This window comes from Phragmites australis, chromosome 2 (assembly GCF_958298935.1).
Source record: "Phragmites australis chromosome 2, lpPhrAust1.1, whole genome shotgun sequence".
NCBI lineage: Eukaryota > Viridiplantae > Streptophyta > Magnoliopsida > Poales > Poaceae > Phragmites > Phragmites australis.
In genome coordinates, this window is record NC_084922.1 from 31,794,116 (window position 1) to 31,819,573 (window position 25,458).

The window sequence follows — 25,458 nt, forward strand, 5'->3', positions numbered from 1 at the left end:
TCGACCACGACGACCCTTACAAAAATAGACGCGTGCTCGAATTACCGAAGAGGATGATTGAAAGAAAAAAAACAAAACAAAATCTGATTAATCCTTCCGTCCTTCGTCTTGCTCGGATTCACCGGCTTCCCACGGTGGCTCAAACTGGATCTACACCTGCCAGCCACTATGGTCCTGCGGCCGTGCACGATTTTTTGCTTCAACCAACAGGATCGACGAGGAAACACCGAGAAATCCAAGCTCGAAACGAGTAAACAAAAAATTTGTTCCGTGGCTCCCCAAGATCGAACGCCGCAATCGAGGCCGAGCCACACGGAATCGAAACAGGGAGGAGAAAATAGAGTCGAAGCGATAGAAAATTCGTCGTCAACATCTGCTTCCGTCGAGGCGGCGAAACCATCATCGATCTTCATTCACATCGAGACTGTGCAGCATCCGAGCTTTCCAAATCGAACCCATGAGCACAGCGCCTACCTGCCTACTCTATCTGTGACATCATCCGCGCTCCGGCGCTGCACAAAACTTGTTCATGGCCACTCCTTTCCTCCAGACCACGATTCCGCACCAAACCACCACCAAAAAATCGAACTCCCAAGCACATCTCATCTACCAACGCCCAAAACCCAAGTCGAATTCCAGATTCGAGCTCAAAAGAAACACCAAAAAAATCCCGACAAATAGGAGACAAATCACGAATCGCATCATCATTTCTTACCACGAGTCCACGATGCCAAAATGCAACACCCAAACTCGTAGCACCCATCACTCCTGCTCCATCTCCATGGACGCACACCACCGCGGCCACCAGCGGCAACAGGAAAATCGGCATGGCAACCGCACGCGCCGCTCCGACGAAGACGACGACGACTTCCACGTAACGCCCCTCCGATCCAAATCCGATCCGCCACCCGAATCGCACGACGAAACTTCGAAAAAACCGCACCTCTCGCACCTCCCTCTGGTGCTGCCCTCCCTTCTCGTTCCCCTCCTGGTACTTGGAAGCCCATTAGAACATACAAAGAACAAGCACAGGAGCGCAAAAAAAAAAAAAAAATCCCCAAAATCCCAATCCAATTTCTCTCCGTGCCCATCTGGCCATCTCCATCCGAGGCTGTTCTCCCTTCGCTTTCCGCCGCCTCCGCGAGGGCTCGGGAGGGAGACGAGCTCCCCAATTCCCGAATTCTCGCGGCGGCCAGGTAGGGTTAGGGTTTGCGGGGCGCGAGCCCTCGCCTCCCGATTCGCAGGGCAATCTAGCGGTTGGTTTGACGATTGGAGATGATCTTCAAGCGGAACCAGCGGTTGGAGATCCTCGAGCTGCGGCGCTGCAATGCCGCGGGCGGCGGAGGGGAGGACGAGGGGGGAGGCGAGCGCCGCCCGACGAAGAGGCGGAGGGGCGACGAGTTCTTCCCAGTAGAGCTGCTCGGCCACGTCCCGGCCTCCAGCATCCCGTACGCCGCCTACGGGTTCCGGTGGAGCGAGCAGCCCGAGGCCGCCTCGCCCGCAGAGGCAGCGCAGCCGCCAGCCGAGGCGAGGCCGCCGGTGGTGCGCACGTCGCGGGGGCGTGCCCAGGTGCTGCCCTCCAGGTTCAATGACTCGGTGCTTATCGACCCCTGGAAGAAGGAGAAGCCGGCCAAACCGCCTGTGCCTGTCAAGGCAGAGCAGTTGTTGCGCAAAAACGAGGTGCTGTACAGCAAAGGTGCAATCTCCGACAGGAGCTTCGCATTGTCCGAGGAGGACGAGGACGAGGAGGCAATGGTGGAGCGTTACCGAGCATGCCGGAAGTTTGGTGGCTACAAGAATTATTTCACGTCCCAGAGCACGCTCACCTCAACACACGATGGACTATACAGCAATTACCACAGAAAGGAAGTAATGCTTAGGCGCTACTGTGATGATGATGATGGTGATGAGGAGGACGACGACGAAGAAGAGGATCAAGAGGAGGAAGACCAAGAGTTCTCTCATTGGAGCAAAGAGTTTGTGTATGGGGACATTGTGTGGGCAAAGCTTGGCAAACGGCAGCCGGTGTGGCCAGGACTGGTGATCGACCCAACTCAGCAGGCTGCTCCTGAGGCATTGCCGCCGCAGCCTCGCGGTGGTGCTGTGCTTTGTGTGATGCTGTTCGGCTGGTGCACAGAATTCAGTGATGAGAAGGTACTATTTATTAATAGGCTGTTTTATTCAAACTGACTGACTTGAATTGCCACCTCTTTTCTCTTTGGAAATGTTTATTGTGTAATGATGCATTTGATGATCTGTTGGTTGCAGAAGTACGTGTGGGTGCGGCAGGGGATGATATTTCCATTTGTTGACTACATGGACCGGTGAGTAATGATTCAAAATATTACTATAGCAGATAAAATGCTTCTAAAAGAACCTGCCCAAAGATATATTTTGACAAATGAACTGTGGTTAGAATGACGCAAACATGCATGTTAAAAACTAGCTTTATCTCCATTTCAGATTTCAAGGGCAAACAGAACTAAGCAGTTGCAAACCTGGTGATTTCCAGAGGGCACTAGAAGAGGCCTTTTTGGCTGATCAGGGATTCTCAGAAGTGCCAATGGATTGCAGTAACGCAGGGCAGCCCGTGGTGTGTCAGCCTTTTCCAGCTGATTTACAAGAAGTCACTGGTTCAAATGAGCTGGAGTCTCAGTCACATATTAAGGCAAGTTGATGAAATTTCCTAGTCGTTGCACAGCTAAGTATCGCATATGTGTAGGACATTTCAACAATCAAGCAATGTATTATGCTCAATCTTATCTGGTTTGGTGTTAATATGTCGATCTATGTTTTTCCATGGGAAAGTTTATGGTGCCACTCTGTCTTCATTATCATTATATTGCTTCGTATCAAAACTTTAGGTGAGGGTTGATACCTGCAAAAGAATTGATTCATGACATGGTAAACACTTGTAACAAATAAATTATAGCAGATGCTGTATCATGTGAATATAAGCAGAATGATAGTGTCCAGCATTTGTATCTAATTGACTGGCTACTGCTAGTACTATCATATCACTTAAGCATCACTGACAACTCTGCAGTTATATCATTAGGGGTGCAAATTAATTAACCTAAGGGTACCCACCGACCCTTTAATTCAACTAATAACACTATTTTTCTCATTTTGAGCATTTTTTTAGAAAACTAGTGTGATTGGTTGAACTCAAGATGATCGGTGGGTACCCTTAGGTTCACCAATTTGCACCCCTATATATCATATATTGCCCTGATAGACTAATTCTGTTTGTTTGGTCATGCACACAGTACTATAATAGAGCACTGCAGTGTGAGAGTTGTGGAAATTGCTTTCCAAACAAGGATACAAACAAGATGGTGTGTGTGATGGGGCAACGTGCTTGCAGACTTTGTGATAAGGTATGTGTTGGCATACCAACTTGACTACTTACATTATGGCTATGTTGGCGAAACTTGAGCTTGTAGTCCTTACTCCTGACACTACTTTATGTACCTGCAGATATTGAGATCAAAAAAGTACTGTGGAATTTGTTTGAAAAGTTTGCAACATAAATGTGTTGGAAGATGGGTAAGACAGATCGCAGATGTTAAAATATTCAGTATATTTCATTGTTTGCATCTCTGCAAATTCTCATGTCGGAAAGTGACTAACCAGGTTTGCTGTCATGGTTGTGAAAGTTGGGTTCACTCAGAATGTGACGAAAAGTGCAGCAACCTCAAGGTTCATCTTTCTTTTCTCATAATAACAGAACAAATACATCTTCTATTCTTTAGTAAATGACATATGTAACATGCTTACAATTTAATGCAATAGGGTCTACTAGACAATAGTTATTGCTGCCCTTACTGCAGAGTTAAACTGAATTCAACTCTCTCTGGGAATACAAAAAAGATTTATGTCAGGTGAGCTAAAACCATTTGTTTGTGTGATGCTTCCATATTTAAAGTATCTGTTCTGTTGATTCAACAATAACGTGTATCCTGTATAATCTATTTGTGAAGCAGAAAAGATAATTCTACGCAGAAAGGAAGAAGGCCTGACAAAGTTGCAGTTGTCTGTTTTGACATGGAAGGAGCTTACCTACCAGACCTGGAATTGTAAGCTCCGAATTATGTTAATTATATATGAAAAATCAGTAACAGTTCATCACTAAAGTTATTTCCATTCTTATGCATTCCTGTGATCCTGTCATTCTGATGTTTGTATGTTTATACTGGAATCTTCTTATGACTTCTGGAAAATCCTTTTGGCAGAATTTCTTGCCATTGTGTCCCTTGCAAGGGACAGAAATTTTTGTTCAATGAATGGGAACGGCATGCTGGCTGCAGAAGTAAAAATTGGAGGTCTAGTATTAAGATTAAGGGCTCATTGATGCCATTTGGAAAATGGGTGCGTATAATTGCCACAGCATATTTTCAGCTTTTTCCACTATATAATATATATAATGAGAATACATTAGTCCAAATCAAGTTTGTATTTTTGTATTTTCTGCTTTCTGTTTTTGTACATTAAGATTGTCAAACATTTTGATATACAGATAGATCAACATCAACCAGGTGTGTGTCCCACAAATCCTGCAAAACGCTCATCTCAGAAAATGAAGAAGCAGAAGTTAATTGATTTGCTAAATGGTACGTAAGCTTTGATTTTAATCTTCTTAGTAGCCTAGTTATTTTGAAGATCCTTCTCCCAGGGGATTTGAATTTATGGAGCTCAAATTTGTTTGCATTACAGAACCATATGATCCTGTAAATGTAAAATGGACAACAGAAAGATGTGCAGTCTGTAGATGGGTTGAAGACTGGGATTACAACAAAATTGTTATTTGTAACAGGTAACTAAACTCATATTATTTGCGATGTTATTCTCCAGTGCAAATTCTTTTTGAAATATGAAGCAAACTACAAGCTGCAATTAACAACACTCATATTCAGATGTCAGATAGCAGTTCATCAGGAATGTTATGGTGTGAGGGGTAAGCAAGACTTTACCTCATGGGTTTGTCGGGCTTGTGAAATACCTGAACAAAAGAGGGAGTGCTGTCTTTGCCCTGTAAGAGGTAAGCCTTGTGCATTTGATAACTATTCTATATTTCTTTCCTTCAGTAATAATACTGGGTGAATTTAGTACTGCTACTGATGTTAGATCCTAAGTCTGTTATGCTAATAACAGTAGTGACGTGCTGTTTACATGAACATTGTTTGGTGTTTGCTTCCCTTCCCAGCTTGCATGACTATTGCAGTGGCTAAAATTTAACCACACCTGAGCAGAATGAGTTTGCCAAGTTTGGGGTCTGAATATCCAGTTGCAGCGATTTGCTAATAATTAACCCGGTTCTTGGTGAACTTTTGCACTTATTGTAGGTGGTGCTTTGAAGCCAACGAATGTTGATAATTTGTGGGTCCACGTGACATGTGCATGGTTTCAGCCTCAGGTTGCTTTTGCTAGTGATGAGCTCATGGAACCTGCTATTGGGATATTGAATATCCAACCTTTGCTATTTATGAAGGTTGTTTATCTTTTGTACGACAATTTAAGTTTCTTAAGCAGATTGATCATCAAGCACTACATTATTTCATATGTTGAACTAAGACAATCTAAATATGCTCCATTCTCATGTCATGCATTTCTCCAGATGTGCGTGATTTGTAGGCAAATACATGGTTCATGTACACAATGCTACAGGTGCTCTACTTACTACCATGCCATTTGTGCATCAAGGGCGGGCTATCGAATGGAGGTACAATAATACTGACTACTGGCAATAGATACCTTTATGCTGACACATAATGTATCAGTGATTCTTTTTTGGTGTCTCACATTTGTCTGTAGGGGTCTTAACTTCTACTATTCTTTTTTTTCATGTATGCAGCTGCACTGCTTGGAAAAAAATGGCAAACAGACAACAAAGAAGATTTCTTACTGTGCTCATCATCGGTAAGATTTGTCTAAGACTGGAGGAAATGAAAAAATACAGCAGCTAACACTTTACTTCCATAAGGGCTCTTCGTTCAAATTCAGTGATTTTATTGGCCCGTATTCGCGTTAGTGAGAGCTTGAAGGTTACTTGTTTCTGTGCAGGAGCCCTAACCCTGATAATGTTTTGATAATTCAAACTCCGGCTGGAACTTTCTCGTCAAAAAAGCTTGTTCAGAGTAATGGCAATGTAGCTGCATCAAGACTGATTAGGAAAGATCTTCCCATGGATTCACCATCAGAAGTTGAAATTTCTGAGCACTTACCAACTGCAAGATGTCGAATTTACTTAAGGAAAGATCTAAAGGTATTACAATATTAGATGCTTGAGTTATGACTATTTTGAAATAGAACTTATTTTTTTAGATGAGAGTAGGGAATGGCAACTCTACACTAGCTACTAGAGAAGCTAGATTGTTTGCAGTTAACATGGTAACATAAACAGTCCTTTGCAATTAAGTTCTAGAGAAGTGGTTGTGCACCATAGGATACTAATGTTTTAACTTTATGGAAAGTGCTACGCAACTATGCATGGTTCACTAGAAGATAGCAAAAGTAGCAAAATTGTTAACTACTAAATATGCGCAGAACTGCTACAATATAATTGGTTTAGTGGTCTTAAGAGTATGATGTTTATTTAGCTTTGAAGTCAGTCACACTACCAGAAATAGTTCCTTATGTGCTTAGATCCTACAAGATATGGTGAATTTCTGGCCAGATATATAGTCTTGCCAATAAGGTTGTTCTGGAACTGCTGACTTGCTGGCTATTGCTAATATGGTTGTTACATACTTACATGGACCAATCCTTAACTAAATTTGAAGGAAACTTTGTAGTTTAAAAAGTATAAGCGACAGTAATTAAAAAGAACTTGAAGTCCTAGCTGTTGAAATATTCTCTTATCTTTCAGAACGACGCTTTCGCCACTAGTAGGGAACCAATATTCTAAAGAAAGTATGCATGGACCACAAGAGATACATTCGATGTATATATTTCATGTTCGGGGGCAATATGTATATATAGGCACCCGCACTATCTTCATGTTCAACTTTAAATGCTATGTTCAGTATTTCAATTAGTCCCCGTGTTTTTCAAATAAAATCTCTTAATTGTTCAGAAGGTTGCCCACAGCTTACAAGTTGCTTGTTGCACTTCCAAAATTGCTCATGCTTTGGGTAGAAATCATTGTGGCAATTCAACCTAGGTTAAAAAAAGACAATGTTTTGATGGTATCTGAACTTTGTAACCATTCCTCCCTCGGCCAATCATGTGTAACACTGGTAATACAGGTTCCTGACTTGCAACCAACCTCAGCTTCAAATCCACAAGGATATTAATTATCTTTATATTGATGTTCATTTTCTATGCTATTGCTTCTCTCAGATTCTCCATGTCTGTATCTTTGAGCCATTGGTATACCACCTGTTTGGAAAACATAAGTGTGCTTTATTGACACGCAGAGATCTCAAGAAGGAGCAATTGCACACCGTGTAAGGGGATCCTGTCAACACCGCTGGGACAAAATTGACAGTCTCAATCCACGTAGGGTAATTTTCTGATTTACTATGTAACTTATTTGCTTATTAGATTTTTTTTGTCTCCTAAAGTTCTTATAAAGAAACCTTTATACTTCTCTGCAGGAAGAGAGGGACCCAGAATCATTTTCTACTTTTAAGGAGCGTCTGTGTTATCTGCAGGTTAGTGTGTCTAGTGTTTTCAAGTTTGCATGTACCTTCTATGCTAATATGATATAATGATATCTTTCCATTATTTCAGAAAACAGAGCATAATAGAGTATGCTTTGGTAGATCAGGAATTCACAGGTGGGGACTTTTTGCTCGTAGAGACATTCAAGAAGGAGAAATGGTACTCTTTCGCTCACTACATCTAGCATATACCATGTAACTTTTTTTTGTAAAGAGTTGTGGCCACTAGAAACCTTAATATGCATCACTATGATGGCAGTGTTCACTTTCCCTCCCTTTGAGCAAATTTTTATTTTCATCTCTGTCCATTCCTTTCACTGTTTTTCATGATATATTTTTCAGGTCCTTGAGTATCGTGGTGAACAGGTCAGACGAAGTGTTGCTGATTTACGGGAAGCAAAATATCGCGTGCAAGGGAAAGATTGTTATGTGAGTCATCTTACATGATTACATCAGTTCGTCAGATATGTGGTGTGAATAACTTGATGAAAGGATTTTTTTTGGGGGGTGAGGGGGGGAGGGAAATAGCATTATCTCTAAATACAATATATACAAAAATATGTCTCTGGCGAGCTAATTATTATGCTGATTTTGTCTCGTTAAACAAGCAAGTATGGTGTATTGACTGCCGGAGTAGCGCTAGAGAGAGGTCAAATAGTTTCATCTTTGATAATCCTTTTCTGCTACTATCGAATGGTCATAGAAAACACACATCACATGAAATCACGACATTGTATTTGTATTTGATATTTAGTGATTTCTTTATTGTCCATGTCTTTTGATACTCTGACTAGTATATTAATAATTGCATTCTAATGCTTTTTTCTTTGTGTGTGTACACAGCTTTTCAAAATCAGCGAGGAAGTGGTTGTTGATGCCACAGACAAAGGGAATGTTGCACGCCTGATCAATCATTCTGTAAGGATCATATGCTCTAAATTCAAATATATTCAACTCTGAAATTGATGCTTATTTGATGTTTTGATGCAGTGCACACCAAACTGCTATGCAAGGATTATGAGTGTTGGACATGATGAAAGCCGTATTGTTCTAATAGCCAAGAAGAATGTCCGTGCCGGTGATGAGCTAACGTATGCTGTGTAAAATATTTCTCTTTGTTCATCATCTCTACAAGATCATAAACAAACAACATCATTGCTGATCATATTATTTGTTCTGTCTAATTTGTAGGTATGACTACCTGTTTGATCCTGATGAGGCTGATGAACGCAAAGTTCCTTGCCTCTGCCAGACTGCTAACTGCCGCAAATTCATGAATTAGTTTACTGTATATGTCAATAAGCCACTCACATAGGTTTTATTTTCTCCTGCTTATTTATCTTTTATTTTTTCATGATCCATTTATGGTATATGCTGATCCTCTCCACATTCTTTGACCTTCATTTTTAGAAATAAGTTTAGCTAGAGCCCAAAAGCCTGAGCTTCCATTCCTGTAAATACCACAAATGTATTCACTACGATCAGGTTTTTTCCTAATGAAGAAATTTTGCGCCCATGTTGAGCTCGATATTGCACATTAGCGTACTTGACATGTCTGTATTCCCTGATGTACTTGTGCAAGAGGAGTAACTTTGTTGGTATCATACGATTGACGTCTTGATGCAAGGTAGTAGTCCAGTTGCCATTGTGATGAGGAACCTATTAAGACTCGATGATTGCCCAGATTTAGGGCATTCTCTTGCAACCTTCATATATTCTGTTGACATTTGGCAGAATAAAATAATAATAATGACTTTAGCCTGTGCTATTGGAAGTCGAATCTCTGCGTGCAATGTTGGAACTTTCTCTGATAAGAAGTCCCAGATCCGCCGCAGCAGAGTGGTCCAAGAGCATCAAGCCAGTCTCGCATTTGGCGGGAAACCTGCTTGTTTGATCAGTTGGCGTCGATTCTTGTTGACCGGGCGGACAGGACTCGAGGTTGGGCATCATGTTTGTAGATCAAGGACGGCGGTAGGTGATCCGCGGTCGGGGTTCATTTCATTTGCAGGCAACTACAGATTTACTCCAAGCAGTTCAATTGATGCATGCAACAGGCGGGCACCGAACGGCATGCTTATTCCAGGTTCAGGCAGTAGCAGGCGGGGCACAAAGCATCACAGCGGCAGCAGAGCCCTTGCATCTTTGCACGGCGCGCTGGTTGCCTCTGCGGCGCGGCCGTCCTGCCACAATGCGGCTACCGTGTGTGTCCCAACTCTTAAAAAAAGGGAGGACGTACCTCTCTCTGAGATTTTATTAAGAGGACGCTTGGGTCTCGAATCTGGACCGGCTTAGTGAAATCGTATTCGACTGACTGTTAGCACCGAGGCTTGACATGTGTGTCCCAACTCTCATCCTGCGCGACACGAGGCAGCCGATTTCCCCTCCCCTGTGTGTCCCAAATTGCCGTCCACCACATTTTTTACAAAACCTAGGAAGCGATCGAGCCAAAACTCAGACTCAAGGTCACTCCTGACACCAACAGCTGTTAACACATGTAGCTGCATTATTACATTCTTTGGGTAGAAACAAACCCTATAAGAACTAAAAGAAAACATAATCAACTTTTAATCTCTCGAAAGTTTGCACCCTCTAGGACCAAATCGTGGCTGGAACTTGACAACGATTGTTAGAGGACTTGCGAGTCAATCTCGAAGATTACTTTAGTCATACCCATGCGATCAGCTTCCTGTACTGCAAGCAAAAAAGATATCAATTTTAGAACATCTAAAACAGTCTTATCAATTCAAACATATAGCCTTAGCTAAACCAAACGAACATATTATACTTTAGACAAAGCCAAATTCTAATAAAACCTACTATAGATTCTCTAATTCACACAATAATGCATTACAAATGCAGTGGCAATCTCATTCATAATTTTTAGGAAAAAACTATAATGGTGCAAAATCATCTAAATGTTGATATTTTTAGATTAAAGATATAAGCGAAAAAGAAATTTAAATCATGATATATGGAAATGATGCAACGACTAACTTGCAAGTTTTGGATATGGCATTACAAAGGTCTTACTTATTTTGAGATGTTGATCTAACATTAACCTCTTGCTATTTTTTAGTCATGAATTTTAGGAAAATAAAACTTTAGAGCTAGAATGAGACATATTTAGGACAAAATAAAAAGATGAAATATTTTGTACACCTATTTTGACATTGTTGCGTCTACCGCTGGCTCAGCGAGCTACTCCCCTTACATAAGGATTATAAAAATACCAGGTCCCCACCTACACAAGGAAATTGTTGATAAAATCCTAAAATAGCTTTTCTTTTGACTCAATTCTCTTCTTCTTCTTAGCATCCAGGAAAGACAAACAAATTCGGAGTAGAAAACGTCATCTAAAATTTCTCAGTTTCAAACTCATTACTGATAGAACTAAAATAGATATCTTTTATTTTTTACTCACGTGAGTCCATAGAAGCTGTTTGGATCGCGACCTCAACAGATCAGACCAATTTTTAACCATACATGTGAATTTGACCTCCGTTTGATTAGGAGCCAAATTTTGATCATACGAAAACAAAAAATTTAGACGGCCAGCTCCAGTTAACAAGGAACATGGGCAGAGCTGGGGCAAGCAAAAGGCTCGCCCAGCATTTTGGCCGGCCAGCTACAAATGGATGAGTGACAGTCGTTCATTGGCTGCACCTATTTCAAAAGATTTGGATTAACAAATTTTAAATTACAATATCTCCTAAACTATCCATCCGACTTTTAATCCGTTTGCACCGTTGTATTATTTGTAATTAAATCTACAAATAAAGACCTATATTGACTATATTTTAATGTTTTAAAAAATTAGTTACATGTGAGTCTCACGTGTTATACTCATATTTTTTTAAAAAAAATTGATATGATTACAATACAAATAGCCTTAATTTTGCTAGTATGCTAATTTTAACTTAGTCACGAACCAGATAACATTTTTTTCATTAAAATTTGACTTAGCCTGTTGCCAGAACCAAACAGCCCGATAGTCCTCCAACGAAAAGAAGGGGTGCGGGCTGCACCCGTGCTCATCATCCATTATTCCTCTTGCTCTGGCCGAGCGTGCTATCCTTTGCGAACATTGTCGTGCGAAACCGGCCTTATTGTAACGAACATCATGGTTACCACAAACTTTGCGGGAGTCGATGCATAACTTCTCTGCAAAAGGTAACCGAAATGTGACGCGCTGAAGTTCAATAATTTGGTTTTAAAAAGAGAAGTTAAAGAATTAACATCATACCTAGTCAGCGTCTCAAATTTCTCGCCGATATCAAAACAACCCATCTGATTGCGGATCGTAAGTAGTAAGATTTCACTCGGAAAAAATATATTATTTCATAGTTGTTCGTGCCATGATTTTTATGGCTATAGCCATCGTCACATCATATCATTTTCGCATATCTTAATAAAGAGATCACCGGTGTTCTGTGCCATGCATTCATGTCCGCGTCTAACTTTAGAGAGGCAGCACCGCTGTGGCCTCAGACGTACAATTTGGTAGCGGAGCTGTTACTTTGCTTGTAGTTTGATCGGTCGACGCTGATGCTTGCCGGTCCGCTGGATTCAAGGTTGGGCATCGTGGAGCGTGGATCAAGCAGAGCAGCATATTGTCGGATTCCATTTCTTTAATCCGAGTAGCAGTTCAACTGATGCATCGTCCAACAGATGGGTGGATGGGATCGCCCACCGGCACCGCACGACATGCTACCTCCGGGCTTCAGGCGGTAGCAGGCGCGGCACAAGCGCCACAACGGCAGAGATGGACCAATTCGGGCCGTTGAGGTGCGCCCGATCCGAAGCAGTTGACCATCCCTAACCGATTTTTATCAGGGTAGGGATTTTAATTTCTTTTAGCGCTGTAACGATTTTCGTCACAAAAGAATTTTTAAAGTTATTCTTGAGAGGATAGGATTCTCTCTTTTTTACTCTTTCAAAAATAATCTGTTAGAAATAACAGAAAATATAAGAAATAAGATCAGAGAGAAAATTAAAAGAGGAATAAAATAAAAAAATATGATTGAGATGTGTTAGGTGTCCTAACTCACGCCGCGCCGCGTTAGGAAGAAACGTCCGGGGGGCATGCGCGCACGGCTCGATCCGAGGCCGCACGCTGCTCGAGCCCGGTTCTCGTGCCGTGCGCGCTCGGCCGACCCGAGCCCGAACACGATTTTGTTCATCACGAAGCAAGTCCTTCTACTCGCAGAGCTGCCTCCGGCTCCTGAAGGCGGGTGCCGGATGGCGAGTTCCGAGCTCGCCGGGTGGCGAGGGCCAGCCGCGCACGCGGAGTCCCGCGACCCGGGCGGGGCGATTTCGTCGGGACCGCACAGTTAGCTCGCGACTAGCGGGCGAGCGCTCGCTCGTGCCTGCCGCGTGCTGTGCGCCTGTGCTCGTGGTTGGTGTGCGGGCTGATCGCATCGTCTGCCAAGGCGCTGGCGCCGTGCGTTCCATTCCTTCGGCCGGGCCTGCAGCCTGCTATCGTGCGGTAACTGTAAACCGATATTCTCTGCTGACAGATGTCCCTGATTGCCGGTACACAATGCATTGATTCTTGAAGGTCGCTGTGCCAGGTATGAATAAGCTAGCAGCCATCCTCCAGCTGCCCATGGTCACAACAGTTTGTGAATCGGGGTTTGATGCGTACACTTTTTCTGATGTATAAGGTTTCTGTTTTTTTAGATGACTACAAGGTTATAAGTTGTTAGAATTAAATCACCCACTCGAACCGGCCAGATTGTGACACGCTCAAGCCTGGAGCTATGCTCGATGGGGAAAAAAACTATCAGTCAACGCCTCAATTTTCTCGCTAACATCAAAATAATCCCAGTTGGTCGTGAATCCCAAGTAGAAAAGTTTTCCTCGCGAAATAGAAAGAACCCAAAGTTTCAGCTATTAGGACAAGATCCCGTTAGTATGATCTACAGAGATGGGAGGCCGGCAGTAATTATATGCAAGGAATATTCTCTAAAATCCTTCAGGCTCCATGGAATGCAACAACTATCGAGCCTCAAACGAGCCACCCTACGTCCCTACCAAGTACCAACGCTATCGGTTAGAGCCGGTAGGAGCAACGTACATTTTCTCACATGTAAATATATAATCACCTCAGACCCGTATTGGCAGAAATCTAGGATGGCAAGCGTATGTACCTATACCCTTTGGGCGAACAAATCTTGTATTTGGTGAATTAGCATCAATATTGTGCTGTACACTCAACAATGAATTTACCGCCTTCACTGAGCGGGGATTATCCTGATTCGTGTCAAAGTTGTACTATTTTGGCTTAGTTATTATTTTCTAGCCTAATGAACTGTCATAATACTTAAAAATTTCTACAAATTTAACAATACTATTTTGCCTTCGTAAATGTGCAAACCAGCAAATAGTTTTGAATTAAATTTCTTGTTTTCTATCAAATATAACTACTTTAAATTATAATTTGTGTGAACGTAAATTTGAAATGCTTGCTAGCTAGAACACCAACATATCTTTTTCATAAAATTTGAACTATGACTGTTGAGTCACCAACCATGTCCCTAAGAGGGGAAAACTTTCCGAAGCAAGCTCAAAACCCATGTGGCAAATTTAACGGAACTCCAAAAATGTCCAATCACCAAAACAAATCAAACCAGAATGACTCCACATAGTTGGCACGATTTCCGAATGGGCTATCCTACGTTTCCTATGGGGGAAATGAGGTATCTAAATCACTTGACAGCTACAAAAAGGGCGAAACACTAATGCACTTCTTTTTTTCCGATCCCTGATATTTTGCCTTGAGCAACCACATCCCAGAAAAAAAAAAGTATATCATGCGGTAAGGGTAGCTAAATAAGAAAATCCTTTCTATAGACGCTACGCAAAAGCTGCAGGGAGACATTCATACCTATGGGAGTACTAGTACGTGCACGCAGAAAACAAGCAACACTACTGGATGGGCACGGGACACGCATGACATACCTGCTTGTTAAGCGTTCCACAGGCACGTCAAGGTCCCCATCAGCATAACTAGCACACTGAACAAACACTAGAAAGAGCAACGCCTGGAGGTAAACAAAAAGATGCAACTCAAAAGAACCACTAGGCTGAGGACGCAAGACCCTCAGACAAAAAGGAATTAAAAATGGAATAAAAAGGAGTTCAATGTGTACTTTCTGGGGAATTAGGTATCCGAGTTAAATTTACCCTACTTTCCACCAACATAGCTTCAGAATCATGAGCATCGCTTGCAGCGACATCCAACTCGGGGGCAAGGAAAGATGAGTTCACCTCACCATCCCCAGGATTATCATCGATAACTTTATCAATCTCTTCTTCCATACCTGTCTCAGCACTGGCATGCATGATGGAGGGTCTCTCTTGACCGTCAGGACTAGCAACAGCAGGAGCATCCTCCTTGCCAATGTTAGGTTCTGTGATGGCAGGAGGCATAACCTCCATGCTATCACCTGATTCACCAACGGCTGAAGGTGCAACATCCTCCAGGCCATCAGCAGGTGTAGCTTCCGGCAAATCAACAGCAAGTTCTAGAGTTACTTGTGGCGCACTATCCTCCAGGCCATCAGTAGGTACTTCAATTTCTGGTTCTGTGATTGCTGGTCGTGCCACCGCCTCCATCTCTACATCAGGTTGACTGATTGCTGGAGGTTCCTCCCCACCACCAGATTCTGCAGTTGCTGGATTTGCCGTCCCCATGCCATCACCAGGTTCCAGTTTTGACGTTGACCCTTCCTCAATAATATCAGGGCAATTGAGTGGAGCAGGGTTGCTCACCACTGGTTCCTTTGGAGTACTGTCAAGCATTTCTGTGACATGAGAATCTTCTGGTAAGTCCATCTTAGTAGGAACTAAACCCTTTCCTATCTGATTCTTGTGAAGGACCATAGCTCTCTGTTATAGGGGAAAAGGAGAAATTTAGTGTACACCCATATCACTAAATCATAGTGGAATAAGAATTAAAATAGCAAATGGTAAACAGATTTTCACTTTAAAGTCAAGTCCTCAAGAAGATTAGGTAATAAAAAAGGACTTGCCTGAAAGATAGTACTGTTACTCTTCAGGTAAAGTGAACTGAAAGGATTGGGGCTTCCATGTTTTCTAGTTACCTTTCCAATATTTCCATTGTTCTGTTGCATAAAACATAAAATCACCATGAGAATATCAAAATTGGACGAGGAAACAGATGCTAACATCAATTTTAACGAATGTGACTACCTGAATAGGTTCATTCTTAACCTCCAGAGGGGCTTTGGTTACACCCAAGTCTCCCAGCAAGGATATACACCTTTTGTACAACTCTGACTCAACAAGATCATATGACACGCTAATTCTGGATAGATAGCTTTTAGAAAAGACTGCACCATTCTTTGACAGGATAGAAGTCATAACTGATTCTCCTTGAGGAGCTTCCAAACTTTTCAAGGCACTTTTAGAATCATCCTTTGCTTCACAGTTTTCTGATGTCAAGTGTTCAATTTCTTTTTGCTTGATCTGAGACTGAAGGTTGTGTTGTCCACCAGAAGACTCGGAAATAGCAGTTGCTGCACAGTCCGGCTCCTTAGCAACTGGAAGTTCAGCATCAGGCACTTCATTTAGTCCCTTCGATGCATCACCAGTCACCTCCCATCCTCTGCTGCCAGCATGTGGTCTGTTCTGATCCCACTCTTGCCTACCATACATATAGGGTTCACCAGGAAACACACCACTGCCTCCATTCCAAACTTGCAGGTGAGGTGGGCATGATTCATCCAGAGGATTAGGCCACCCAAATGGGCGCATGTGGGTCGAAAACCTGTCAACAGCGTCATGCATGGGATATGAAACTCCAGGTTGGTTCAATTTCATTTGAGGCCTAAGGTTAAACATAGGTGGGCCAGGAAACTGATGGACAGGTGGGTGAAATCCAGGAGCACCATGCTGGATAGGGACAAAACCATTTGCAACTGGAGAAGGCCAGTTTGGTGGATTGTTCCAGGCATGTCCATGTCCACGTCCAGAATTAATATCATTCCTCTTTTGATGGCCATGGAACCTCCTATCTCCACTTTGAGGTCTACGGTCATCATCATGTGAACCCAGGAAAGAAGAATCATCACTTCTGTGCCTCACAGAGGGTGGCAGAGAATGATTCGGTGAAGTGCCTGAAAAATGGCCACCTCTGCTTATGGATGAACCAGAAGGTGTTGGTTCCCTGAACGGAACTTTAGCTGGTGTGCGATCTTGATGAAGTGACCGTTCTTGGGACAGGTCACCATCTCGATCTCTGTATTTTGTAATGCTGTTTCTTTCTCCTTTATTATCAAAACTACGCCCATCACTAAGCCTACCTGAAAACCTTTGGTCGCCTGAAGATGGAGATTTTTCAGATAATTTCTTCGGTGAAGTATGCTTATCTTTCCGAGGTGTGCGGTCATACTGTGACGATGTAGAGATTTCCAATGGTACGATGTGAGACTGGTGATCATCCTTCTGTTTGAGCCTTTCTGAAGACCAATTTTCTGCATCCCTATCACGAAGTCTAGAGGCAGGTGTCCTTTCTCTCACAGAAGATGTTCTTGGTCGAATAGTTCTCTCATCACACAGTATTTCTCTCTTTCGATGATCTGTCGGTTTAGATCCATGCCTGGAAATCAATCCACTAACCATTCCAAATGTTAGAAGAAACAAAGCATTCAAGAGAAATGCAGATAACATGAACATCAAAATCTGCTTATCTGTTGCAAGATTGTCTTATCAGTTGCAATAATTTGTAATATTTGTCAATCTAAAATCAGTAACTGGAGCCGATATCATGAAATTTGTAATTTGTTCTTTAGTCACTACCAGTGCAGGTGTATTGGGCAATACATGGAAATGATCAACCTCCATAGGTCATACCCATTAAAACGATACAAAGTTTTTTGTGCACCAGAAACAAAATCAACCTTGATGAAGAGTCAACCAAACTATGTTACATAAGCATATAGTAACCCTGTACCTCAAAGAGGAAATTCTCAACCTACTGATCCATTCCAGCCCGTACTAAACTGATTCAAAGCTTTTTGTGGACCAGAAACAAAGTAAACACCAATGAGGAGCCATCCAAACTATGTTAGATAGCCAAACTGTAACCTTGTACCTCAAAGAGGAACTTTCCAATCTACTGATCCATTCCAGTCTATAACAGATACTCTTTACATTATTCCTCACCCACAATATCTAACACCTTAGTCAGCAAATCTACCTATATTCATTGGGCGTCCTCAGAAACTATAACTTATTAGCTCACACTGCTAGGAGTTATTTCACCTCGGAAGCTGCCAGCTAATAAAAAACCCAATTCAGATCCAAACGGAATAATTTAACATATTTATCCGTCAGACAGAGATGCCTACAACCTTTTTCACAGAGTTACAGCAACAATTTAGTATACAGCCTGTCCACCTAATAAATGTACTCAGTAAGCATGAAACAAATATTCGCACAGTTAACATTAAATCGCGCACATGACAAAAAGCAAATTTACTGTAATACTAAGGCAAGATACAGCTACAATGCTGCATCCTGTTAAGAGATTAATGTGGTATTTTCACATATATATATAACCATACAGAAGAAAAGTTACCGGCTTTGATCTTTGTCGTGATGAGAACCTGGGCTGGGTGAACTTCTTGCATGGAGTTTACTTGGACTAGAACTACGATCAGGTCTTCCTCTCTCAATCAGAGAATCCAAACGCCCACTGCCTGAAGATTTTTCCAAATTTACACGATCCCGTGCACTTGGAGTCTTTAAATCATATTGGTCGTCATTTTCCTCAGGAGGTCTTTTTCTCCCTCTACTTTCCTTATACCTACTGCCATAATCATCATAATGATCACCATCTTGAACTGCATCCTTTCTGTAATGGCTCTCTGAGCTTTTGTGCCCATCTTTAGCGCTCTTATAATCAGCCCTATCACTTTCATGATCTCGGGTCGTGCGCTCATCAAGAAACCTGTCATCTTGTTGTCTTCTATCCCTTCCATAGTCATCCTTGTACTTTTCTTTGTACTTGTCATCCTCAAACCTTTGTTCCTTAGAATTCCTAGCTTTACCATGTTCATATCTGGACAGAGTCTTTCTATCATCACTGTCTCTATTGTCAGCAGGCCACTTATCTGTGTCTTCAGAATCATCCTTTCTTCGGCTGTGTTTGTCAGGTTGCTTCTCGGGATTACTGTAATACTCCTTTGACGGAATTTCTGCTTACAAAAGAACCAGTTTAGGAAACAACGCGCAGCAAAAGGAAAATGAACCCTGAACATATAAAGAAACCGTAAATGAACAGCAGTCAGGCAAAACAAGTAGATAAGTGAACTTCATTAAGCATCTAATAAAAAAACACATAAAATATATCCTGTTACTGCACCGGTACATTGCTCAGTACCATCAAATGCAATACTCCATAAGAAGAAAGATGGTTTCAGATGATTATATAAGTATACAGCAGGATATCAACCGTAAGGTATAGATAACAAATACAACGGAGTTTAATCATAGCAATGGTAACTATACTATCAAATCTCTGAGAAATTCTTAAGTCGTGGTTCTCCAACGGTAAATAATCCTCAAATGATAACAAGGCTATTATGATATCTATGATTGAGGAGATGCATTTCCAGCAGTCTGCTCAATCTAACAGGTGAGATGGCATCAAAGTACCAAAAAGAAAAAAAGGAGATTGAATTGTTAGCTGTGTGGCAGAAAAAAAATACAAAGGTGGAGAAACTGTGGGTTCCATAAGTTACAATCATTTTGGCCAAGGCTAGTAATATACACTAGTAAAAGATAAAAAAACAATAGTATCCTGCAAAACAGGTCAAAATGTAATTTACTCACGCAAAATGTTACACAAGCTAGAAAATCCTGAAGACTAAACCATAGTAGTACGAACAAGGCATATAATTGCACACAGGTAACAGGAGATTATCGGCATTGTTGGGAACATGTAGACTAAGGACTTTTACCATTGATCTCTATATCTCTCCTATATGAATAAGCCTCCTCTTCCATCCTGTTTACCTTTGAGACACCCTTCCTACTAATCCCATCCTCATACCTCTCATGCTTGGAATCATAGTCTTTCTTGTCCCTCTCCCGGTCCTTTTGTCTCTCTCGCTCCCTGTCCCGCTCTCGATCCCTATCTTTCTCCCGTGCCCATTCCTCCCTCTCCTTCTCCCGTTCCCTTTCCTTCTCCCGCTCTCTGTCCCTACTCCTTTCCCTATCTCGCTCTTTCTGCCTCTCCCATTCTTTTTCCCTTTCCCTTTCCCTCTCCTTCTCTCTCTCCCTATTTCTGTCATCCTTGTACTGCCCAGTACTCTCTCTCCTCCCCAAATCCTTCTTCTCTGACCGCCGCTTCCCAGAGTCGCTCTTCAACACAACCTCCTCAACCCTGTCATCCGAAACCACCGACCGCCTGCTTGTTCTCTTGGACTCATCCCCTGATCCCTTGGACTTATCCGCCGGTTTCTCCCCATCGACAGTCCCATGCACCTCACTCTTGGACTTCTTATCGACCACGTGATCCTCGCAGACGCCGCTGTTCCACCGGTCGCTAACCACATCCACCACGGCTTCCTCGACCCTATCCTTCCTCTTCTTCCCGTGATCCGCGTACCCGTTTCCCGACCTCACGGCCTCCTTCCCCGACGACGAGCGGCGCCTCTCGGACTCGGGATCTCGCGAAACCCTAGCCGCCGCGACCTCCTCCCGCGCGCCGGCCGACGCCGCCTCCTCGCCCTCCGACTCCGACCGGTCCGCGGACCCTCCACGCCTGTGGGACCGGTGCGACCTGTGGCGCGAGCTCCGAGGCATGGCGAGCCAACCCTAGCCCGAACACCCCCACCGAGTCAGATGCGGGGCGGGCGGTGGGGCCCGGAAGCCCTAGAGCGCGCGAGGGATCCGGGCCTCCGGGGATCTGGGCGACCTTGGCTGCGGGGGAGAGAGCGCGGGAGGGCTGGGGCCGGAGGCGGCTAGGGTTTTGGTGGGGTGGGGGAACGGAGGGAGGGATGGAGGCGGCGGCGGGGGATGGGAGGGGGAGACGACGTGTTCGTGGGTGGAGAAAATGGGGAAAGGAAAAGGTTGGTTGATTTTCCGGTTTGGTGTGGTTCGGATTGGCCCCGGTGGTGAGGTGGTTGCTGCGGCCGAAGGGGCGGGCGGGCGCGGGCGGGGATTGGACACGGGAGACGGGGCGCGTCGCGCGGGGGTCCTTGTGGTATTGTGCACGGTTCTGTCTTCTCGGTCCCTTCGGTACTGCAACTGGGCTTGACGGCTCCGGTTAAAATTCAGGCGGTTTTACTGTCAGATCCTTCAAAAAAGACGTTCGTGTTCCCTTTTTTTTTTAGAGGGACGTTCGTGTTCCTCTGTAAATGCACAAATATTTAATCTAATAGAGGGAGATAATGAAGGAGTTTATCTAACTAGCTATTTTTTTCGTGTGATCATACTATGTACTTTGAAAAATCAAAGTTACATTATAAATAAGTGCATCCATTCATAGTTCGTTTGGTTTTTTAACGTGTTATGTTACAATCTTTATATTGTATTTATCTATTTTAAAGTTTTGGCTTCATCAACATATTTTGACAATCTTTTCTTCTAAACAGTTTGGTCTTCGAGTCGTGGAGTATCCTAGTGTTTTTTTAATTATTTGATTTGAAAAGCAAGTCTCAAATACATGCGCTCAATGAATTCTACTTATATAAGCACGAGGAGAGAAATCTTATACATTTTTTGCTTAACTAGTAAAGATAGACTCTAGTGCTGGTTTATAAAAGCATGGTATTCCTAATGCCAATTGAAATGCATTGTTTTGCATCCAAACAAGACAAGATTACGTAGCCCAAAAGCTTTGTCAATGACTTGGCAGCATTATGCATAATTTGAATCCAACCATTTATAAGGTTGAATCGTATCTTACAAAGGCTACAAAATATTTGCTTCGGACTGGTGAAGAGTTTTTATAGGAGATCACTAGAGCGCAAAAAAGCTACATTCTTATGTCACCATTTTTGCAATACTGAATGTAACCATCAAAATGGTTTATAATATTTGAAGTAGATGACTCGGAACCATTAATCCGGACATAAAGTATATTTTTTATATATATCAAGTTAGGATCGGTACAAATATAGCTGGTATACATATGTTGTTTCAAAGTATATTAGCAACTTTCCGGTTAAATTGATTCTGAATTAAAACATAATAAACAAGACTTGACAAGCCATAGTAAAATATCGCATATATGACCATGAGCATTTTAACAAAATGTAAAGCATGAAAGGTGCTACTCTAATTCAACAAGATACCATGTATGACAATTAACAATATATGGTGGGATAACACAAGAAGCATATCAATAGATATTATTTTAATTAGTGAGCTCTTAGTGTAGGCTACCGATTTAGCAGTCATCCAATGTAAAAGGCTACCAGATCATCGACCAGTGTGACGATACCAAATTCGTGTTCTAGACTGCAATTAATAAATTCAATGTCATCTATCAATTAAACTATCAGCATATAATAATGGTACTAATCAATCTAACAAAATAGATATAATAAAATTAATTGCTAACAGATCTCTACTAATATAAAGCACTAGTTTCATCCTATGCCTAGCCTTTCGATCTCACCTCCCCTAATAAAAACCAGAAAAAATCAGGGAACGTGAAAATAAAAAAATCCATGGAGAATCGTCGGCCCGCGTAACCCACCTGCTCCCCTTCTACTCCCCTCCTCCTGCACCCAGATGGCTAGACCCCAAACGCGAAACCCAAATCCCTAGCCATGGAGGAGTTGTGGCGGTGGCGAAGCTCGAGCCCGCCCCCACGCCTCCTCACCACCGTCGACCTCCTGGTAACTCCATGTAAGACCCCCCTTATCGGATCTCCTGTGCCTCCTGTATCAGTCCCTGGATTACGTAGCTGATACGCACAGTATAACAGTTGTAGTATCACAGTTAAACTTTGTATGCAAATAGTAAGGTTCTGGGTACAAAAGGTTTACAATCCATACCTAATATTACAAGCGTGTCCTAGCGGCCATCAAAACATATAACGGAAGCAAAAGCCCAAGCCACAAGCAGCGAGGGTGCGAACACGACTTCAGAGACTACTCTTCATCCCCGGCTTCACCTCCGGCGAAGTCGACATTGGCTTCTTTATCTGAATGACAGTAAAAGTGAGTACAGAAGGTACTCAGCAAGTCCTATACTACTCCAAGGTGTTGATAGATGCATAAAGGGTTTATTCAAGGATAAAGCTTTACGATTTAGATTTAAGCGTAAAGCAGTTTATGCAGATATCCAATTGCATCAACTATGATCGACTTCAAAACATTTTAAGTAGTTCAAAAACTAGTGACGAGCTATATCTGGGGTTTTTCGGTCCTGGGAGGGGCTGCACCTCACTCCGCAGTCCCTATTATCACATCTGGTGTACCTCTAGTACCACGCACCTTCTGACGGATTGAGCCAGGAACCTCATCACACGGATATCTACATCAAGACGCACGCACCCGAAGTCTAGTCATCAGGGTTACTGCTTTCACATGTACATGACCGTGGACACGGCTATTAGAATAAGTTTACACTCTGTAGAGGTTGTACAACTTTACCCATACGATATGCTCAGCCTCCAATCATTGCAAGCGGAGCAGTGAATCATACCGAGACCCTCCAAACACCTTTTCTGTCGGGCTTTTCTACGTGATCCATCAAGCTCTTCAGGTCTCGTATAGAGGGCAGACCCCCGATGATCGACTGGGGCGAAAACTCCTTCGCGCAGAACCTGAAGACACTTGACTCAACGATGCCTCTCAGGCCTCCTATTATGCCTAACCCAGTTCGGTCAAAGAAGAGTCAAGTTCTGCCCATTCAAGATGCGTGGTTGCACGGGGGGGCTAAGCATGACGGCGCAATGACTCGGTCCTTAACCAGCCAGAGCAGGTATCTTCTGGCAATGAACATCACAAAGGTGACTCAAGCCCCTAGGAGCATCCTCGTCCAGAGTACTACTCCACCTGCCCCCACCAAAACAGTTTTCACTCATTTTTACACATCTCCCATCATATCCCACACGATGTCAAGGATTTCACAACCATCACGAAATTCATAACCATCAAGGATTCATGTATATGAGTTAACATTGATAACAGTAAATCTTGTCTCCGAGGAGAAGTGTTTTAAAAGTGACGTCTCCGAGGAGACGTATTCCATCCTAAGAATGCTAGATATCAAGGCGTCGTCCATCGCTAATATATTTTAACAACAGGTATTCCTAAGGTGATATATATTCAGGATGATGATATGTAAGGTATGGCAGTGTTGATAGGATTAACTGCTACAGGTAGTTTGAAAGAAAACGCAATATATAGCACATGCGATAATAAGTCCGGTTTTAGTTGATCATGTATATTATTTGAAAACCACGAGTTCAGTATGATCAAGGAGATAGGACTTGTCTTCTTCGAAGTTCTCTTTAGAGTCTTGGTTGTAGTACGGATCCTCCTTGCTCCTGATGCTTCCTGCGCAGCAATCGCAGAACTCTAGTTGCTCTGCAATCGCGACTACGATCAATAACGGCTATACTGGAAAAATATCAAATAATACCAAATGGAAAACCAAATGATCCCTAATGGACATCACAATATGACAGATGAGTAGATCTCGATTTTAGATGAATTTCAGCAAAAGAATCGCTGAAATCGGAGCCAGAATGGAGAAGTTACAGCTCCCCGAAGTTTTAATCTAAATTAAATCTAAAAAATACCAAATGGCACTGTTTATGAATAGTACCCACTGGTGGGGCCCACTGAACAGTAACCTAGGCCCACATTAACAGTATCAGTTGGGCCGAGATGGGTCCAGATTAGGTCAGGTCTGGGCCGGGCTCGGGCTACACAGTGTTGGGCTGACTGGCTTAGCAGGCTGTGAGAGCTGGGCTGGCCCACTGGGGTGCGGCCTTTCAATGGCTGGGCTGACCTAGCAGGCCAACGGCGCTCGGGCCGAGTTGTGGCCCACTCGGCCAGGCCAGGTCACAGCCTTTGGCTGGCCCAAGTGAGCATGTGGGCATGCGGCGATGGCTGGCGCAGCGCGAGCGACGGAAGGGAGGGGAAAGAGTGGCCGGCGGCGCGCAAGGGGAAGCTCGCCGGCGTGGGATTCCGACGGGGTTTCACGACGAGAAGTCGACGCCAGGCTTCTTCGCGGAACGGTGAACGTAGCGAGGAGCACATCGACGACGGCCGGCAACGAAATCGATACCAGTCGGTAGCTGAAGAGGGACATCGGCGTGGCCAAAAATCGGGCAGCGCTCCCCTATACTGAGAAGTGTCAATCCGCATAAGAAGAGGGGCCTAAGGCCTCTAGGCATCACGGCACGACGGCTAGCGACGCACATGGAGTACTAACACGCCGGCATTGAGCCAAAGAGCGGTGGCGGAATTCAAGCACACGGCGGCGCATGGCAACCGGTCAAGAGAGAGCTTAGGGGCATCTACGCGCTATCTAGGAGGGGCGCTAAGGGCTTGGGATGCTCACCGTGCTCAAGGACGACGAGGAGCGGGACGACAGCTGGTGATTCGTCAAAGAGGTGGTGGCGGCGCTGTTTGTCTACTGGCGCGAGCAGCTCCCATCGGGCTTCTGGCGAATGGACGGCGGCCGGGACGGCAGCAAGGTCCTAAAGCTCCCTAGCAGCACGTGGTCGGAGGATCGACAACGGTGAGATGTGATGGCGTGAATGGGCGATGGCGGTAGTGGAATGTGGGGAAAGGACGAG

General features: G+C 43.4%; 2 protein-coding genes across 5 annotated transcripts; one reads left to right on the forward strand and one right to left on the reverse strand.

Annotated features, from left to right (window-relative positions):
• The first annotated feature begins 224 nt into the window (after positions 1–224).
• On the forward strand, positions 225–9,192 carry LOC133908393 (histone-lysine N-methyltransferase ATX4-like). Of its 3 annotated transcripts, none has more exons than XM_062350396.1 (23): positions 232–2,154; positions 2,269–2,324; positions 2,464–2,668; positions 3,270–3,380; positions 3,481–3,549; positions 3,637–3,702; positions 3,796–3,884; positions 3,984–4,079; positions 4,236–4,371; positions 4,520–4,613; positions 4,717–4,816; positions 4,917–5,041; positions 5,346–5,491; positions 5,618–5,722; positions 5,855–5,919; positions 6,064–6,265; positions 7,419–7,505; positions 7,599–7,655; positions 7,735–7,824; positions 8,007–8,093; positions 8,508–8,582; positions 8,655–8,755; positions 8,856–9,192. In XM_062350396.1, the coding sequence occupies exons 1-23, from the start codon at positions 1,276–1,278 to the stop codon at positions 8,944–8,946; spliced, it is 3,132 nt and encodes a 1,043-aa protein (XP_062206380.1). In that variant the 5' UTR covers positions 232–1,275; the 3' UTR covers positions 8,947–9,192. The 3 variants fall into 3 exon arrangements, with proteins under 3 accessions (XP_062206382.1, XP_062206380.1, XP_062206381.1); XM_062350397.1 differs by having other exon boundaries at positions 234–2,154; positions 3,987–4,079; XM_062350398.1 differs by lacking the exons at positions 7,735–7,824; positions 8,007–8,093; positions 8,508–8,582; positions 8,655–8,755; positions 8,856–9,192 and having other exon boundaries at positions 225–2,154; positions 7,419–7,500.
• A 5,574-nt stretch (positions 9,193–14,766) lies between these two features.
• Positions 14,767–20,808, reverse strand: LOC133908394 (uncharacterized). Of its 2 annotated transcripts, none has more exons than XM_062350401.1 (5): positions 19,652–20,808; positions 18,268–18,886; positions 15,879–17,286; positions 15,698–15,790; positions 14,767–15,554 (listed from the first exon to the last, which is right to left on the reverse strand). In XM_062350401.1, the coding sequence occupies exons 1-5, from the start codon at positions 20,496–20,498 to the stop codon at positions 14,805–14,807; spliced, it is 3,717 nt and encodes a 1,238-aa protein (XP_062206385.1). In that variant the 5' UTR covers positions 20,499–20,808; the 3' UTR covers positions 14,767–14,804. The 2 variants fall into 2 exon arrangements, with proteins under 2 accessions (XP_062206385.1, XP_062206383.1); XM_062350399.1 differs by having other exon boundaries at positions 15,879–17,301; positions 19,652–20,806.
• Positions 20,809–25,458: the final 4,650 nt, after the last annotated feature.